This window comes from Polyodon spathula, chromosome 1, assembly GCF_017654505.1.
Source record: "Polyodon spathula isolate WHYD16114869_AA chromosome 1, ASM1765450v1, whole genome shotgun sequence".
NCBI classification, from domain to species: domain Eukaryota; kingdom Metazoa; phylum Chordata; class Actinopteri; order Acipenseriformes; family Polyodontidae; genus Polyodon; species Polyodon spathula.
The window spans coordinates 51490746-51509621 of record NC_054534.1 but is presented as its reverse complement, the minus strand read 5'-3'; the positions used below and the strand labels follow the sequence as shown (position 1 = coordinate 51509621).

At 38.8% G+C, this 18876-nt stretch overlaps 1 protein-coding gene across 1 annotated transcript in view; it reads left to right on the top strand.

Moving 5' to 3' along the window:
* LOC121319565 (SWI/SNF-related matrix-associated actin-dependent regulator of chromatin subfamily A containing DEAD/H box 1-like) overlaps positions 1 to 18876 on the top strand; it is a 78863-nt gene that overhangs the window by 8184 nt on the left and 51803 nt on the right. Inside the window, 4 exon segments of the mRNA XM_041257142.1 lie at positions 9532 to 9625; positions 9769 to 9835; positions 17961 to 18064; positions 18430 to 18528. Coding sequence (XP_041113076.1) covers positions 9532 to 9625; positions 9769 to 9835; positions 17961 to 18064; positions 18430 to 18528 — 364 coding nt within the window.

The window sequence follows — 18876 nt, the reverse complement described above, 5'->3', positions numbered from 1 at the left end:
GCTGAAAAACTAAGACTTAAGGTACTGTGCTCAAGACAGCTTTCCCGAAGTAAAAATTGATCACTTTACTGTGTAAAGGATGTAGTCACTACACTACATATCGTTGGTTTCAAAAAAATTCTGTCTGAAGAATCGAGTCTTTTTAAATCTTGCAAATAACACTGCAGAATTAGGAAAGAAACAATTGAGAGGATTAATTATGCGTTTACTTTAAAAGGGGCACCTTTTAAATACAATCGGGTAATACACAGCAGTGAACATGTTTTAGAGCAACGAGTCAGTCGACACGCCTTTATCAGTGTTTCATATTGTTTTATATTTTTATTGTAAATGCCAGCAATAAGATAAACAGGTCTTTTCAAAACCCCTTTATTTATAGACTGAACTACTGTGTTGGTGGAAGACTGTAAATATAATTCTCACAATTGTGCTGGACATTTGGTTTTCTGAACTGTTGTAATATAATTCTTAGGTTTTCCTGCTTATTTTAATGCCAGCAATGAGCCAAGTGAAAAATATAAACATTGACAGGTTTGAAGTGTCTTTAGGTGCTTTGCTTACTATTACAGCAACAGTATTTATTAAATATACTTATTTTAACTAGCAACATTTATATTTATGTTCAAGTGTCATATAGGGATCTGACGGTATGACATTTTGAAGGCATGGCAACTAGGGATGCACCGAATCCAAGTTTTTGGGATTCAGCCGATTCGGCCAAATACCGAATCTACAAAACCTGTCAAGGAAACTGAAGGAAACTATTGAATGAAAATCAGACTGGCAGCTACTAACAAGAAACGGGCACAATCTATGGTTTTGAGCCTTTTAGTTAACAGTATTTATATTACCGAATGGAACCTCTGGGCGTGCAGTCATATTCCCGGTACCTCGCACGCGCTAAAGAGAGACAGTCCGCTGCCATGTTTGTAGCCTATTTCAGATTACTTTGCGATTTCAGCTTGAGTGCCTTTAAGTAAGATGACACTGGCTGCGAATCTATTGACATTGTTTATACACACATAAGCTTACTTGATTTGAAAATTGTCATGAACGATACAACCAACTTCTTAAACTACTTGGTTTGATTAAATGAATAGCACACAACAAAATATGAAAGCTGATTTAATTTCAACAAACAACTTTTTAATGTAGCCTACTTATTGTCGTTGCTTGCGTATGACACCTCTTTCTTTACAAATTAAGCACTGCCGAATGGGAAATATATCCCTGAAATAAGATTTCCATTTGAAACTTATACAGTTTACCGCTAGCTCTTCCCCCCCCCCCCCAGAACAAACGTGGAAATACAGAACCGTTTACTTCACCTTTACAAGAAAGGAGAGTTGCATCTTTGCCATAACCCACTTTTTTCTTTAATGATGTTTCAACCTCTCGCCTGATCCGAGTACTGAGGAGAAATTACCGTGATGAGTGACCTGAATCTTCCTACAAAATAACTTGCGTTGATTTAAATGCACTGTGCGTGTAACACATTAAATAGGCTACGAAATAGTAAAACACATATTTTAATGAAACACAGAAGTTCCCTAATGGTTCAACTTGTATTGGCATGTTACAATAAAGTAAAATGTAATTTACTAAAGCGTATTGTTCAAAAACATCTTGCACATCAGACAGCTGTAAAGTTACAAAAAATACATTTCTGTGCACTTTTTTTTTTTTTTTTTTTTTCATAACACGTTGACAGACAAAGCAACAAAGAACAAAAGTCTACAACACTTAGATGTTACTATATTACAGGTTTACTGCATAACTTCATGAAAAGTGTGATGTGAATGTGAGGTTGCATACTGGGGTATGTTTGCATTCACAGCTGCGTGACATGTTTAGTGCGTGCATCACCAGTAGTTTAGGGAGTTGAGAGCTGCGACAGAGTTCAAACATACTCTTATTATTAAATACAACAGTTAAGTTCGATACCGGATTTGTCTTATATTTAAAGAATTGTACACATTGGAGGGATGTATTAAAATGGATGTGCATCTGGGCGGATATATAGAATTCGGATTCGGTTCGCCGAATCCTAAGTATTCGTCCGAATCCGAACTCTGCTCAAAAAGTAGGTATTTGGGCCGAATCTGAAACCATCAAATATACCACGGTTATTGTCATACCGCGGTATAATGTAATTTTTTTGTAATCTGTTTTTAAATGGCTATTTTAAAGAAATGCACTGTGGTCAAGTAATTTGACAAAGAAAAAAAAACTTTTAAAACAGCAGGGACTGGCAGTATTGTCAGGATTGATGGGAGGATGAATTGCACACAATACAGAAAAATCCTGGATAAAAACCTGCGCCCCTCTACCAAATAACTCAAACTGAGGAAGAAGTTTGTCTTTCAACAGGGCAATGATCCAAAGCACACTGCCAGAGCAACACTGAAGTGGCTTAAAATGAAGAAAGTACAGTGGCTCTCAAAAGTATTCACCCCCCCTTGGACTTTTCCACATTTTATTGTGTTACAACATGGAATCAAAATGGATTTAATTAGGAGTTTTTGCCACTGATCAACACAAAGTCCATAATGTCAAAGTGAAAAATAAAATCTAAAAATTGTTCTAAATTAATTACAAATATAAAACAGAAAATAATTGATTGCATATAACACACTTAAATAAGCTCTGGTGCAACCAATTGTCTTCAGAAGTCACATAATTAGTTGAATGGAGTCCACCTGTGTGCAATTAAGGTGTTTCACATGATTTTAGGTTAAATACACCTGTCTCTGGGAGGTCCCACAGTTGGTCAATACATTTCCCAACAAAAACTACATCATGAAGACGAAGGAACGTTCAAAGCAAATCCAGAATAAGGTTCTTCAAAAGCACCAATCAGGGGTAGGATAGAAGAACATTTCCAAGGCATTGAATATCCCCTGGAGCACAGTAAAGTCCATTATTAAGAAATGGAGAGAATATGGCACAACTGTAAATCTGTCTAGAACAGACTGTCCTCAAAAACTGAGTATCCGGGTGAGAAGGGCACTAGTCTGGGAGGCCACCAAGAGGCCTATGGGAACTATAAAGGAGTAACAGTCTTCCACGGCTGAGCTGGGAGACACTGTGCATACGGCAACAATAGCCTGGGTGCTTCACAAAGCTGGACTTTATGGGAGAGTGGCAAAAAGAAAGCCATTGTTGAAAAAAACTCACATCATATCTCGGCTAGAGTTTGCCAGAAGTCATGTGGGAGACTCTGAGATGGAGTGGAAGAAGATTTTTTGGTCTGAGACCAAAATAGCGTTGAGGCCAAAAAGCTCTAAGCGCTATGTTTCACGCAAGCCTAACACCGCACATCATTCTGAGTACACCATCCCACATGGTGGTGGCAGCGTCATGCTATGGGGATACTTCTCTGCGTCGGGGCCTGGAAAGCTCGTGAAGATAGAGCAAAATGGATGCAGCAAAGTATAGAGAAATCCTGGAGGAAAATCTGCTGAAGTCTGCAGGAGACGTGGGATTTGGGAGAAGATTCAGCTTCCAGCAGGACAATGACCCCAAACATACAGCCAAAGCTACACTGGAGTGGCTTAAAAACAAAAAGGTCATGTCCTGGAGTGGCCCAGTCAAAGCCCAAACCTCAATCCAATTGAATATGTGGAAAGAGTTAAAAATTGCTGTTCACCAAAGGTCCCCATCCAAATTATTGGAGCTTGAGCAATTTTGCAAACAAGAATGGACAAAAATTGCAGTTTCCAGATGTGCAAAGCTGGTAGAGACTTATCCAAATAGACTCATTGGTGTAATTGCTGCCAAAGGTGCCTCTACCAAATATTGACTCAAGGGGGTGAATACTTATGCAATCAATTATTTTCTGTTTTGTATTTGTAATTTAATTTAGAACAATTTGTAGATTTTATTTTTAACGTTGACATTATGGACTTTTTTGTGTTGATCAGTGGCAAAAACTCCTAATTAAATCTATTTTGATTCCATGTTGTAACAATAAAATGTGGAAAAGTCCAAGGGGGGTGAATACTTTCGAGAGCCACTGTACATAATGTTAGATATTTAACAGACTTTATATAGTTTCACAATTAGGGAGGTAGGGACAGATGCCAATTTACAAAACTGTGGTCATTGCAATGTATGTATGAATTAGCAATGTATATACACTACCGGTGAAAAGTTTTAGAACACCTCAATTTTTCTAGTTCTTATGGAAATTTACGCAGTTTAATGTCGCAATATACTCTGAAATTAAAGCATGGAACAAATAAATAATTGGAGATAAAAAAGAAATCATGGAATCGTTTTAACAAAATTTAATCTAAATTTTTGACTCCTCAAAGTAGCCACCTTTTGCAGATATAACAGCCGAACACACTCGTGGCATTCTTTCTGCAATGGAAATCGAATGTTGTTTGGAAAGTTCTTCCCAACACTGTTGCAGAAGTTCCTGCAAATGTGTTGCACTTGTAGGTTGCTTTGCTTTCACCCTTCTGTCCAGTTCATCCCAAACCAGCTCGATGGGGTCTGGAGACTGTGCTAGCCATTCCATGATTTGAAGCCTACCATCTTGTTCTTTTCTTCTAAGGTAGTTCTGACATAACCTGAAGTTATGTTTGGGGTCATTATCTTGCTGTAGGATGAACCCCTGACCAATTAAGCGTATACCAGAGGGTACTGCATGGTGCTGCAAAATGCTGTGGTAGCCATCTTGGTTCAGGGTGCCACTCACTCTGTGCAAGTCGCTGATTCTAGATCCAGCAAAAGAGCCCCAGACTATCACGCTTCCTCCTCCATGTTTGACAGTTGGTGTCACACACCGAGGAACCATCCTTTCGCCAACTTGATGGCGTACAAAAACCCTGCGTAATGAACCGAAGATTTCAAATTTTGATTCATCGGTCCATGAGACCTTCTTCCAGTCTTCGGTAGTCCACTGGCGGTGCTTCATGGCTCAGGCAAGCCTCTTTTTCTTATTTTGCCATCTTAGCAATGGCTTTCTTACTGCCACTCGACCTATCAAACCTGCAGCTCGAAGTCTTCTCTTCACAGTTGAAACTGAGACTTGCTTACTTCGACCAGTGTTAAGCTGTGCTTGAAGCTGTTGTCCTGTGAGCCGCCTATCACACAAGCTGTTGACTGTCAGAAACTTCTGATTCTGTTGTGGCTTTGGGTTTGCCAGACCTCTTCCTGTCAGAGCTTCCTCCAGTTTCCAAGTGCCTTTTGATGGTGTAGGAAACTGTACTCGCTGACACCTTGGCTTTCTTTGCAATTTCTCTAAAGGAAAGACCTACACTTTTAAGGGTTATAATAGTCTGTCTGTCTTCCTTTGTTAATTGCCTTTTTCTCGCCATTGATAGCAATATACTACTTCCTACAGTAGAATACTGTCCAAATAATGCTTAAGAGGGTGTAATAACACAGACTGTTCCAACACTGCTTTTATACAGACAGAGGGTTTGTAAGTAATCAACAAGAGTTAGGACACCTGTAGGAATTGTTAGCATCAACTTTCAAGGCTTAATTTACTTTCACTGCTGCAGAACAACTGTATGTTGTTAACCCATTACTTGTTCCCTTAAAAAGGCCTTTTTGTATAACTCTGAAATGTACATTATTTTTCAGTTTTTGGTAACCTAAACTTTTTTTTTTAACCTCTGACAGTTCACTGCTTACCTTTTGTACCATTTCAGGTTATTCACTGGACTTGAACTGCTTAAATTTAAATAAAAACTGGGAAAATGGGGTGTTCTAAAACTTTTGACCGGTAGTGTACACTGAAGACATGAAAGGAGCTCGAATGTATATTGCACCATTGCAATTTTAAGCCTGCTCTGTCATAATTCAATTTCATTCTGTCTAATCTCGTCATTTCTACAGTACTGTACTTGACAACTGTAAGTTCACATTAACCCTTTTGTGGTCCTATGTTGGACCAGGTCCGACATTAAAATTTTCCCTTTCCAGTCTGTCATCAAAAAGACATCAAGCACAGATCTCTAGTCCGTTTTTTTTTTTTTTTTTTCCCTTTGGAAAAAGTCAAGGAAAAAAAAGGGCGTATCTGAGCAATACACATAGTCCCTGCACCACAGAGATAACACGGACACAAACAAAGGAGATGGCTGCTTCCACATCCAGTGCTTAAAGAATATTGCAGACATTTGCAGAGCGCTTTGAGATGTTAAAGTAATGAAATAATGACTTGAAAAAAATGAGTGATCAGATAAGGATTTATTAGTATTCATCACTATAAAGAGGTATATGAAAAATCCAGCTTATAAGGGGTGGTGCTAGGCTGGAGATGCAGTACTGATGGCCTTTTAAACCTGTTTTACTCTGAAAAAAATATTATGAACACCGCTTGTAAAAAATAAATGGGACCTGACGTGCCTGACAAGCGCTGAATAAATGGACCGCTAAGGGTTAATATTGTTATTGGCGGGGACAAATTGTTGTGCACCCATTTCTTACCTGAACATCAAGTCAATCATATAACACTTCACTGCCGCTTTAGACAGCTCTTCTTCCTTTATTTTTAAACGTTTTGGAGTTGACACGAGTATCACAGATCGTGACACTGCCAGTGAACACGTGTGATTTAGAAAATTCCTGGAAGCGCAGTCATGTTGAGCTCAGTCTAACTGCGTCCCTCTCTCTCTGTTTTCCAGTCATAAACCAGTGGTGCAGTCTATCTTTTTCGTGAACCAAGGTCAAACTATCAAGACAGGTTGTCCAATTGGATTGTGGTGACAGTCGAGATTGCTTACGAGCAAGCCAACTTCTTGAACTTCCTCCAGAGAAGGTCACAGGTCATTCCACCAGGGGTCTTGCTACCTCTTGGGCATTGTTTTAGGGGGCATCTGTCTCTGCCATTTGCGATTCAGAAGTCTGGGCCAATCCTCACACCTTCACAAGGTTTTATAGGCTTCATGTCCTAGGTCCTCAGAACCCTGCTGACAGCGGTGTCTCAGCCTGATTCAAATGCACATGCATGAGGTAATTCTGCGTTCTGTGAAGGTTATCGTGCCGTGTAATTATGGCAAGCCATTGGTCTCACCAAATTGGCTGTTCTGCAAGTCGTGTCCTTGAAATCCACCTTTGCAGTAGGATCAAAATGATAACCTAACGTTTTTACAGTATCAATAAAATGTAAGCAACATTCTAAGTGTTGAGTTGCTTGGGTAATTTAATATGGAACGTGTTTAACTTTTTTCAGGACCAAGCATTTTTCAGTGGGATGCACCCCCAGGACCAGGTGTTTTTTGGCTGTATTATTTTTTTCTTTTACAGTAGTATCTTAGAAGTGGTGTCTTTTATTTTTTTTGTTTTTTTTAAATGAACACTCTGGGTAACATTATAAAACTTCAGCAACAATACAAACTTTTTTACTTGAATATTTATAAAAAAAAATTTCATTCCATTATTAACTGTAAAAACTTTCTCTGCCCTTTACACCCTAAATGCCCCTCTCGGTGACATGGAAAAAAAATAAAAAAGATCAAAGTCGGCGTCAGTCCCTCTCCTATCCATTGATATGTGTTTCAAGCCTGTACTGCAGAGTATGGTGGTCATGTAGTCAAACGAAGTGCTGTGATCGTGTTAACATGATCCTGGTCCTTAAAGGGTTAACCCTTAGTGATCCATTTATTCCGCGCTTGTCAAGTGCGTCATGTCAAATTTTTTTATTTTCACATGCGCTGTTTATTTTACACACGCTGTTTTAAAAAAAAAATTTCAGAGTAAAACAGGTTTTAAAGGCAATGCACAGCAAAAGGACAGGAAGCCGCTATCTTTGTGTCTATGTAATCTCTGTGGTGCAGGGGCTATGTGTATCTTGCTCAGATACGCCACTTTTTTGGGGGGGTGGCTTCATTCGGCCATATTACTGAATTACAAATGGTACATTGAAATTTCGTTCTGTTTCATATTTTATTTTTAAACACAAACTCAGAATCAATTATTATAAGGTGACATTGGTTTTATGTTGGGAAATATTTTTAAGAAAATAAAAAACTGAAATATCTTGCTTGCATAAGTATTCAACCTCCACACATTAATATTTGGTAGAGCCACCTTTCACTGCAATAACAGCTTTAAGTCTTTTGGGGTAAGTATGTACCAGCTTTGCACACAGTGTTGGAGTGATTTTGGCCCATTCTTCTTGGCAGATTTGCTCCAGGTTGTTCAGGTTGGTTGGACGACGCTTGTGGACAGCAATTTTCAAATGGTGCCACAGATTCTCAATGGGATTGAGATCAAGACTTTGACTGGGCCACTGTAGGACATTCACCTTTTTGTTCTTGATGTTCCAGTGTTGCTTTGGCCTTGTGCTTGGGATCATTGTCCTGCTGAAAGGTGAATTTCCTCCCAAGCTTCAGTTTTTTAGCAGACTGAAGCAGATTCTCTAACAGTATTTTTCTGTATTTTGCTCCATCCATTCCTCCTTCAATTGTAACAAGATGCCCAGTCCCTGCTGATGAGAAGCATCCCCACAGCATGATGCTGCCACCACCATACTTCACCGTAGGGATGGTGTATCTTGAGGCGTGGGCAGTGTTAGGTTTGCGCCACGCATAGCGCTTTGAGTTTTGGCCAAAAAGCTCTTTCTTGGTCTCATCTGACCACAAAACCTTTTCCCACATCGCAGCTGGGTCACTCAAGCTTTCTGGCAAACTCCAGACATGCTTTCAGGTGGTACTTTTTGAGTAACGGCTTCTTTCTTGCCACCCTCCCATACAGGCCAGTGTTATGCAGAGCTCTTGATATGGTTGACTTGTGCACCATTACTCCACTCCTATCCACTGAACTCTGTAGCTCCTTCAAAGTGATTGTTGGTCTCTGTGGCTTCTCTCACAAGTCTCCTTCTTGTTTGAGCGCTGAGTTTTGGGGGACAGCCTTTTCTTGGCAGTGCGTGGGTGGTGTGATGCAGCTTCCACTTCCTGATTATTGATCCAGCTGTGCTCACTGGGATATCCAAACATATTATTTTGAACCCTTTTCCTAATATATGCATTTGTATTACTTTATTTCTACCTTCTGTAGAATGCTCTTTGGTCTTCATTTTCCTTCAGATTCACAGCCTTACCAATGATCCTTCAACAGTGGTGTTTTTATCCAGAAAATGTGACAGCAACTTTAATGGTTCACAGGTGGAGGCCAATGGTAAGGTAATTGTGTTCTCATTAGGGCAGTTTCTTTCATCGGTGCAAATTGGAAGCTTCCACAGCACAGGGGTTGAATACTTATGCAAGCAAGATATTTCAGTTTTTTATTTTTCTTAAATATTTCCCAACATCAAACCAATGTCACCTTACAATAATTGATTTTGAGTTTCAGTGTTTAAAAATAAAATATCAAACAGAACAAAATTTCAATGTACCATTTGTAATATGATAATATGAGAGAATTGGTCAGGGGTCTGAATACTTTTGCAAGGCACTGTGTGTGTATGTGTGTGTGTGTGTATGTGTATGTATATGTAATGTATGTATGATATATGTATGTGTATATGTGTGTGTGTGTGTATATATATGTATTTATTTATTTTTTAAATCCTAGTTCTGAAGATTCAGATGAGGAACAATCCACAGATGAACAGTTCCAAAAACTAAAGGAGATTTTCCCGCATAAAGATGACGGTAAACTGTTAGAGGTATGCTTCATCATGGTTTTTCATTATTTTTAAACTCTTGCTTTTAAATTACCTCTTTGCACTAAGTAACTATACATTAACTTAGAACCATCAATTGGATAGTGTGTCTGTTTAATTGTTAAGCTTTCTGTTGTGCATTTTAGGCATTAAGATCTACAAGTACTCTGGATGGAGCTGTGGCCTTCTGTCTGGTACTGTTTGGGAAGGAAGGTAAGTGTTCCAGAATAGGCTGATGCACAGGTACTAACCACGTGTTTATTCAGGTTCGTATCTTCCATTCTGTATAATTTGGCAGGATTTTTTGGTCCGGAACATAGTTTGGCATGATTTATCTGTAATCCCTGCCTTGAATCACTATAAACTCAACTGAATCAGACATCGTAATAATAATAATGTTTCTCTTTTAGTACACGGATCAAATTATCAACCTGAAAACGAGACCAATACACATGCAGAGTGTTGTGGTGAAAGTTATTGGTGTGCATTTGCCAACTGTTGTGAAACTCAGTGTTTCCAACCTTTTTCTGAGATGCTGCACACCTTGATACATATAATTTGAGGCACACCAAACATATTTCATGACAACTTAGAATTAATGCGAAACCTGGGCCTGCCTGAGTGAGAAGAGTCACTTGATCTGGGGCGAGAGTCGGTCAAGCAACTCTTCGGTCCTGCTCCACTGACCTATAGGCCCTTCTGTTTTATATAGGTTAATGTGGAAAAGCCTAACTCATACAAGTAGGTTGAGCGAAAAACTTAATTTTTAACCACCTAGCTGCCCATTTTATTTGGGCAATTTCCATGTTAAATGCTCTTATTTGTTTTTGTGTTTTTTTTTTTTCTCTCCCCAAATATTTCTTCCTTAGCCCTTTAAGCAATTTGGACAGTTTTCAATTTTTTTTTTTTTAAGCACACTCTTTATTGTGATTGATAAACGGAAATACAATATTCCATAGCACTTAAAATAACAATGTGTTTACAATTGTAACATTATAATATAGATCAACATAATTTTTTTTTTCCCCCAGTGGCAACATTATAATATTATAATACATGTGCAGGCATATCACTTTTTAGAAATCATTCTTTATGTGATAGATCTCAAAGCAGACTCGCTTCAAACCCTCATCAATGCTAACGCCTTTATCTAGCAAATATACATCAGAAAATTTGTGCTGCAAATTTTCAATTACGCCATATATACAGTATCTTCCCCAGTTTCAGGCATGGGTGTATAGCGCTTTTGTATGAATTATCTGAATTGTAGGTACAATAACTACATTTTGACCAGTGCCAAACCTGATAAGGCTTCCCTACAACCTGTAACACCAACAAATAAAGAAATCGCCTTGTTTTATTCTCTGTAGATACATTTTAGATAGTTATTCTCTGTGCATCCATTTTTTCACTCATTTCTTGGGGACTGCTGCCATCTGCCAGTAAAAAAACAAAACTGCATACACTTATAATAGTTTTTTAAACTTTGCAGAAGCATATGCAAGAACCTGCACGCTATTCTCACGGGAGTAACAAATTTTGGACTTGCATGCGCTCCACATGGAAATCGTGGGATTATCAGCTGGGTGGTTAATTTGCAGTCCATTTTCTAAGCTCTCTGAACTTTTCTTCTGTCATCAGTGACGGCTTCTTTGCAGATTATACAGAAGAGGAACTGAATGGATTTCACAACCAGTCAAAATCTTCCGTATTGGCTGAGGGGCTGATTAGCATTTTAATTTGTTTTGGAGTTTAAGATGTGTGGAGATGAGATTTGATAATATGATGCCGTTAGGGTCCGCACGTGCCAAAGGGAACATTTTAGTTGAGCCGTTTGCTACTCGCACCTGCCAGAGTGGTTGGCCAAAATACTCTCCAATTCTGTCCCAGTTGTGTGCTGCAGCAGTTTTTTGCAGAAGAAATTCTCTTTTTTGATGGAATCTTCAATATATCTGATGGCTATTTGCTGAGCGTAACCACTAATGTTGTCTGGATATTCATCAATCTCCAGAGCAAACTTGTTATTAATTTCTCTAAGTGCCAGCTCAAATCAGCAGACATGTCATCAATACGCCGGTTGATTATGTTATCCGAGAGAGGAACTTTGGCTACTACTTTGGGTGCATCGGCTCCTAACATGACCGACTATTTCTTTGTATGCTGGGAGAATCTCAGCAATGGTATATGGCTTAAGTAGCTTGCTTCCTATGACTTTCATAGGATCAGTCATTAGTCGAGTTTGCTTCATGTTCACTTCTTTCAAGCGTTTGTCTTTGCTGGCGAGTGTGGGTATTTTTGTTGTGAAATGGCATTTTTAACTTGCTTGGAAGCATCATGTTAGACAGCTTTTCCATACAAAAAAGGCATTCTGGCAAAAGGCAAGACAGATCACCAGTCCACGAAAATCGTACATCAGGTAACTGACACCAGGGTTCGAAATTAGCGGCCACCATGTGGCAATTGCCATGAGTGCCATTATCCGTTGCCACAATGCCCCTATAAATACTGTTTACGCTCATTATGCCCTTTCAACTACAGCAGCTAGAGACACCCGTATTAGGAATAGTTTGGATCCAAACAATAACATGATTACATGGTTACGTTGTCAATATTTATGAATGTGCTATGACATCGGTCTGTAAAGGAACTGTGTTTACTTGAAGTGTATTAAGAGCAAAAGGTGAACTCGCAACTGCATTTAGGCTGTGTGTGTACAAGGCCTTTGTGAACTCCGATAAACCAATGTTGTCTTTCGCACTCTAGTCGTAGGGGGAGTAAATAAAGTTTTGACTTAATGGAACAGATTTTATCGTTTGTTGCATCTTTAGCACTCTATTCTAAATATTCAGATACAAAGAAGCAGGCGTGGTAATTTGAGACATTACCATAATGAAAATCTGTAAATGTAGTGTGAGTTTTGTACTAAAGCAGAGTCAGTTGCTGCATGGAAAACCCTGAGTTTACTTCTCAGACTGACCAATAAGAACGGTGACAACAGAATACAAATACCTGGGGACTGTAATAAGCAGCCTTCTCGTTTCCAGCACTGGCTAAATTGCAGTCTACTTTGCCAGATGAGCCACCTAAAATAGTTATTTAAAAAAAAAAAAAAAAAAAGTTTTTACAGTGCTCATGTTCCAGTCAATAGTATTAAAAATATTTATTTTGTTTGCGTAAAATAGCGGCAATTTCCACAATTCATTACGTATGTAAGTCGATCCAAACAATTCCTTATCCTGAGGGCATTTAATTTCTGGGCATTTGTTGCCATAGATTGTGAATGGACCAATTATTTTCGAGCTTACATGAAGGCTGAACTGTCCGATCATATACCTGAGTCAGTAACTGTACAGCAGAGTTATGGCATTTTGTAAGATTTAAAAAAAAAAAAAAAAAAAAGTTTTCTACAGTGCCTTTTCTACACCCCCTTGAACTTTTTTCACATTTTGTTGTGTCAGTGCCTCAGTTTCATGCATTTAAATGAGAATTTTTTTTCCACTTATCTACACACCATACTCCACACTGTTAAGGGCAAAAAATGTTTTATTGAGAAATTATATATTAAATGCAGAACTGAAAGTTCTGAGACTTATCCATAATTGGGTAAGTCTCCATCCCCCTGAGGTAATACTTGGTGGAAGCACCTTTGGCAGCAATTACAGCTGTGAGTCTGTTGGGATAGGTCTCTACCAACTTTGCACACCAAGATGTAGCAGTATTTGACCATTCTTCTTTACAAAACTGTTCAAGCTCTGTCAAGTTCCTTGGGGAGCGCTGATGGACAGCAATCTTCAAGTCATGCCACAATTTTTTTTTTTATTGGATTTAGGTCGGGGCTCTGACTGGGTCTATCAAGGACATTTACCTTTTTGTTCTTTAGCCACTCCGGTGTAGCTTTGGCTGTGTCATTTGTGTCATTGTCATGCTGAAAGGTGAACTTCTGTCCCAGTTTCAGCTTTGTTTCAGCTAGACCTTGTAGAGGGCAGCAGGTTCTCATCAAGGACTTCTCTGTACTTTGCTCCATTCATTTTCCCTTCTATCCTGACAAGTGACAGTCCCTGCCAATGAGAAACATACCCTTAATATGATACTGCCACCACCGTGCTTCACAGTAGGGATGGTGTTCTTTGGGTGATACACTGTGTTGGGTTTGCGCCTAACATAACGCTTTGCATTTAGGCCAAAAAGTTCCATTTTAGTTTCGTCCGACCACAAAACTTTTTGCCACATGGCTACAGAATCTCCTGAGTGTGTTTGCATACTTCAAACGGGATTCAAGGTGGGCTTTCTTGAGTGATGGCTTCCTTCTTGCCACCCTACCATACAGGCCAGGTTTGTGGAGTGCTTGGGATATTGTTGTCACATGCACACTTTGACCAGTCTTGGCCATAAAAGCCTGTAGCTCTTGCAAAGTTGCCATTGGCCTCTTTGTAGCCTCTATGATCAGTCTCCTTCATGTTCGGTCAGGGTGGAGGGACGGCCTGACCTAGGCAGGGTCTTGGTGGTGCCATACACCTCCCACTTCTTAATAATCGTCTTGACCGTGCTGCAAGGGATATTCGAGGCCTTTTGATATATTTTTTTTCATACCCATCTCCTGATCTGTGCCTTTCAACAACTTTTGTCCCAGAGTTCTTTTGAAAAGCGCCTTGGTGCTCATGATTGGTGCTTTGCTTTGAAATGCACTACCCAGCAGAGGGAACCCTCAGGAACTGCTGAATTTATCCTGAAATCTTGTGAATCACTAAAATTCAACACAGGTGGAGGCCACTTAACTTGGTGTGTGATTTTGAAGGCGATTGGTTACACCTGAGCTAATTTTTAGGATTGCTATTACAAGGGGGCTGGACACTTATCCAACCAAGCTATTTCAGTTTTTATTTTTAATTAATTTTCTACTAATTTCTAGAATATTTTTTTCACTTGGAAGTTATGGGGTAGAATGTGTAGATAAATGGGGGAAAAAAAAATATATATATATATTTTAATTCAAGGCTATAAGGCAACAAAAGGTGAACATTTTGAAAGGGGTGTAGACTTTCTATAGGCACTGTATGTAAGATCGTCTTTTTTTTTTTTTAATCAAGTGTATGAAATACAGCGAGTGTTATAGCATTGTTAAATGTCTTATGCATTGACAGAATGATTTGAAACCTGGTATACAATTCAGGAAGTGATTCGCATTGCACAATTAATGAATATGACTGTGCTTTTGTTTAGCTGATTTCAGTCTTCATCAAATGAAAAATATTACTATATGAGCTACAAGATGTAATGGTCAGATCTTTTGCTGCATAATGAGTTGCTATAAAACTATGGTAAGGTAATATTGTTGACAATTACACACAAAATGCAGATGAAAAGTACACACTCAAACATGCATAAGCACATACTGTGATTATCCATCTATGTTTAAATAGGCACAGTACTTAAGTTTGTTATTTTAAGATGACTATCCAAATTCCCTTTTAAGTTCAGTCAAAAGGAAATGCTTGTTCACGCTTATGTACAGTAAGAATCTTATCCTCTTCTGTTGTCACGCTTTCCATGTCTTCCCAAAACACAGCCATGTTTTCTTTGTATATTAGGCAAGACCAACAGTGGGGGAGGGAGGGTATTTTTTTTGCTTTAAATGTAAGGCTATAAAGTAATTCCATTTTTTTAAAAAAAATTTTTACCCAGGAGTGGTAACTAACATTTGGGTATAGACAAGCTGGTGTGGCATTGTGTACTGTTTGTCAAAAAAAAAAAAAAAAGCGCGGGTGTGTCCAGGCCTTATTAGGGTGCTAAAAGGCATGGTGCAAACATAGATACACAGCATAAAAAAGTAGGCATTAATGCATGTGTTAACTCTGCGACTGCTTTCACTTTGAAACTTTAGACTCCTTCTCACTCACCAGCTGTATAATTGTTGTGTTGATTTTAGTGTCTCATGGTGACACGTTCTGGCAAAATTGACCTAAAACGGTATTATATTGAATGTCTTATAGTGTATATAATCAGTTATAGCTTTTCCCTTTTTCCCAGGGTGCTACATGAACGTTCATGTGATTTCTACAGCAAGTAGTTGTGCTTTAATTCAATACAAATTAAAGCTTGTAAGCCATTTATTGCAGTGGTTTGTAAAAAGGAATTTGGAATTTGCAAAAAGGCACGTGGGAGACTCTGAAAAGAGGTGGCAAAAGATTCTGTGGTCCGATGAAACAAAAATTGAACTTTTTGGCCTAAATGCAAAGCATTATGTCTGGCGCAAACCCAACATGGCACATCATCCAGGTAACACCATCTCTACTGTGAAGCATGGTGGTGGCAGCATCATGCTATGGGGATGCTTTTCAAATGGGCAAGGACTGGGAAGCTTGTCAGGGTAGAGGGCAAAGTGGATGGAGCTAAATACAGGCAAAATCTTGAGGAAAACCTGCTTCAGTCTGCAGAAGACCTAAGACTGGGACGGAGGTTCACCTATTAGCAGGACAATGACCCCAAGCACATAGCCAAAGCGACACTGGAGTGGCTTAACAAGAAAGTGAATGTCCTAGAGTGGCCCAGTCAAAGCCCGGACTTGGTTGCTGTCCATTAACGATCCCCATCCAACTTGACAGAGCCTGAACAATTTTGCAAGAAGAATGGGCTTATATTGCATGATCCAGATGTGCAAACCTGATAGAGACTTACCCCAAAAGACTCACCGCTGTAATTGCTGCCAAAGGTGGTTCTACCAAGTATTGGCTCAGTGGGGTAAATACTTATCTAACCAAGACATTTCAGTTTTTTTTTTTTTTTTTTTTTTTTTTTTTTTTATTTCATTAACTGGTGTTTCACTATAAAAATTCTCTTGCCTCTACAAAGTGTTGAGTAGGTTGTGTAAATCAAAGGAAAAAAAATCTCATTTTAAATGCATCAAGATTTCAGGTTGTAACACAACAAACTATGAAAACGTCCAAGTGTGGTGAATACTTACTATAGGCACTGTATTTAGGCTAAGGATATGCAGGATTTAGACCCCTGCAAAACCATGAAATTTGTTTTCGGTGGGGGGCGTTGCAACTAGCACCTGTGCTGGGGGAGGACCCCCATACTCCTCTGCTGCTGCCTTGGGATTTCTAGGCTCCTACTTTTTAAATGAAAAGACTGAATAAGGGGAGTGTATACTTGGGGAGATAATGTATTGCAGCTTAGTTGATTGCAGTAGAAAAACTGCCGTTCATTAAAGGTAGCTTTCAGATTGTGATAATGAAAAAATAGTTTAGAAATATCTGAAATATGAGTGTTTATTGTGGTATATGTACTACCATAAAATAACAGAACAAACTCACTGAAACTTGTTTTTTACTGAAACAAATCGTTATGTATAGTAAAAAATTTAACAGTTGGCTGTTTTACATGCTCTGACCAGTGGCACCCTAGAATTGGATTTGGAAACCAATTTTCTGGCTCCTAAGGAAAACAAGATATTCCAGAGCACTGTCTAGGCTGCTGGTTATTAAGTTAAACTGCGTAATTTCTTTCTATGCCAATAATTTAGCTTTATATATGAATCCTAGGCAAAATTTAAACAACATACTAAACTTCTGCCTTGACTTAGGTTTCATGGCCTTGGTGCCCACTACAAAGTTGTTGAACTGAAGGCCTTTTTGGCCTTGCCTTTTTTGTTGCCAGTTTAGAGCATTGTGACACTTTTTTTTTTCTCCCCACTTGTTTTAGCATTGTTGGTAGCAGAGGTGGATGCCTCAGCGTCTCTTAAATGTTTAGAATGTTTGATTTTTTTCTGTGTCTTTGTATTCAGGTTGATATGGGAGGCACACAGAACATGCATTTACGATAATGCTGCCGCTGTGCTGAGGATCAGTGGGCGTAAAGTGCCCCATAGGCTTGGCCGCACGTATTTAGCTGCGGTTTGCATTAACAGGTTGAGCAGATCTGTCGTCACTTCAGAATCAGTGTTCTGAACAAACATAAATTATTGAAAATGTGGCGGCACTCCAGTTGGGAAAATTCTGGTGTAGCCTGTTCTGCATTATCTGCAGAGCAGCAGCAAATTGGGAAACCAACTTTCAGAAGAGATGCCCTCATAATGCAGCACAATGAAAATCTGGATGCCACAATAGGCATCTGAAAACCAACATGCAGATATTGAAGTGAACTCTGTACACTGATCAGCTGTACTGTGAACATTTGACAATAATCTGTTTGTAAACAAAAGGCCCCAAGTGAGGTAAAATGGGAAACCCCTCAACAATTCTCTTGTTGTTCAATGCCCTAATACTTGAAGTGTATTAAATCACAAGGAATGTGTATTATAAAAAAATGTCGTAGCAGTCTGCATTTTCAATTTCAGAGAATGTTCGAAAAAGGAAGAAAGATGATTCTTCAAAAAGCAGCTCTCAGGATAGTGATATAGTTCAGGCAAGCAAGAAGAAAAAAGATGCTTCAATGAGTGATGTAAGTCTTATAGCAGTTCCCTGCTGCAGGAGTCCCATTTTTTGTTGCACAGCTTTTAATGCCATGTTTTGTTTGTATATTCATTTTTGCTAACCTTGTGCAATGTGCACATAGTTTACCATGTATGACAAAAAACCCTGCACACTTTCCTTGGTATAGAAAGCCTTGGGAATAAATCTAGGAAGAATTATTACTATTTCAGTGCTTTATTATTTATTTATTTTTTAGCACAATTTAAAAAGAGAATTACCATTAATTGTGTTGGTTACCTAAAGCCTGGACAAGAGATTTGCATTTTACAGTACTGAATGTTTGTGGAGTAATTGTCACTTTTCTATTCTATTCTTCTCTATCACCCTCAATAGTCTGAAGAAGCAAGTGAGGCAGATACAGTGGAGGAGTGGGAGAACCGGGAGGCTATCCTGAAGAAACTCACTAATAGGTTTCCTAATTTAGATAAGGAGGTGAGTTCATGGATCCACCAGGGAGTTCAATCTCCATTTTTGCCAAATATTTTAGATTTAGATTTTTTTTGTAATGCTTTATCTACATCAGATTACCAAGGTAAACCCTACAGTTCAGTGTACAATTTGAACTCCTTGTACTTTAAGACTTTATGCACGCGTTTTTTTGTCATGGGGAAGTCTGCTCATTTGTCATTGTTGTAGGTAATTGCAATAAATGATCTAATGAACAAAGGATAAATGAATCCCCAGAAAAGGTTCAATGTGGCTGCTTGTAGAAATGTATAGCTGTTTACATATGGTAGACTTGGTAGATGGTATTATAATTTAACTCTTGTCTTTTATAAT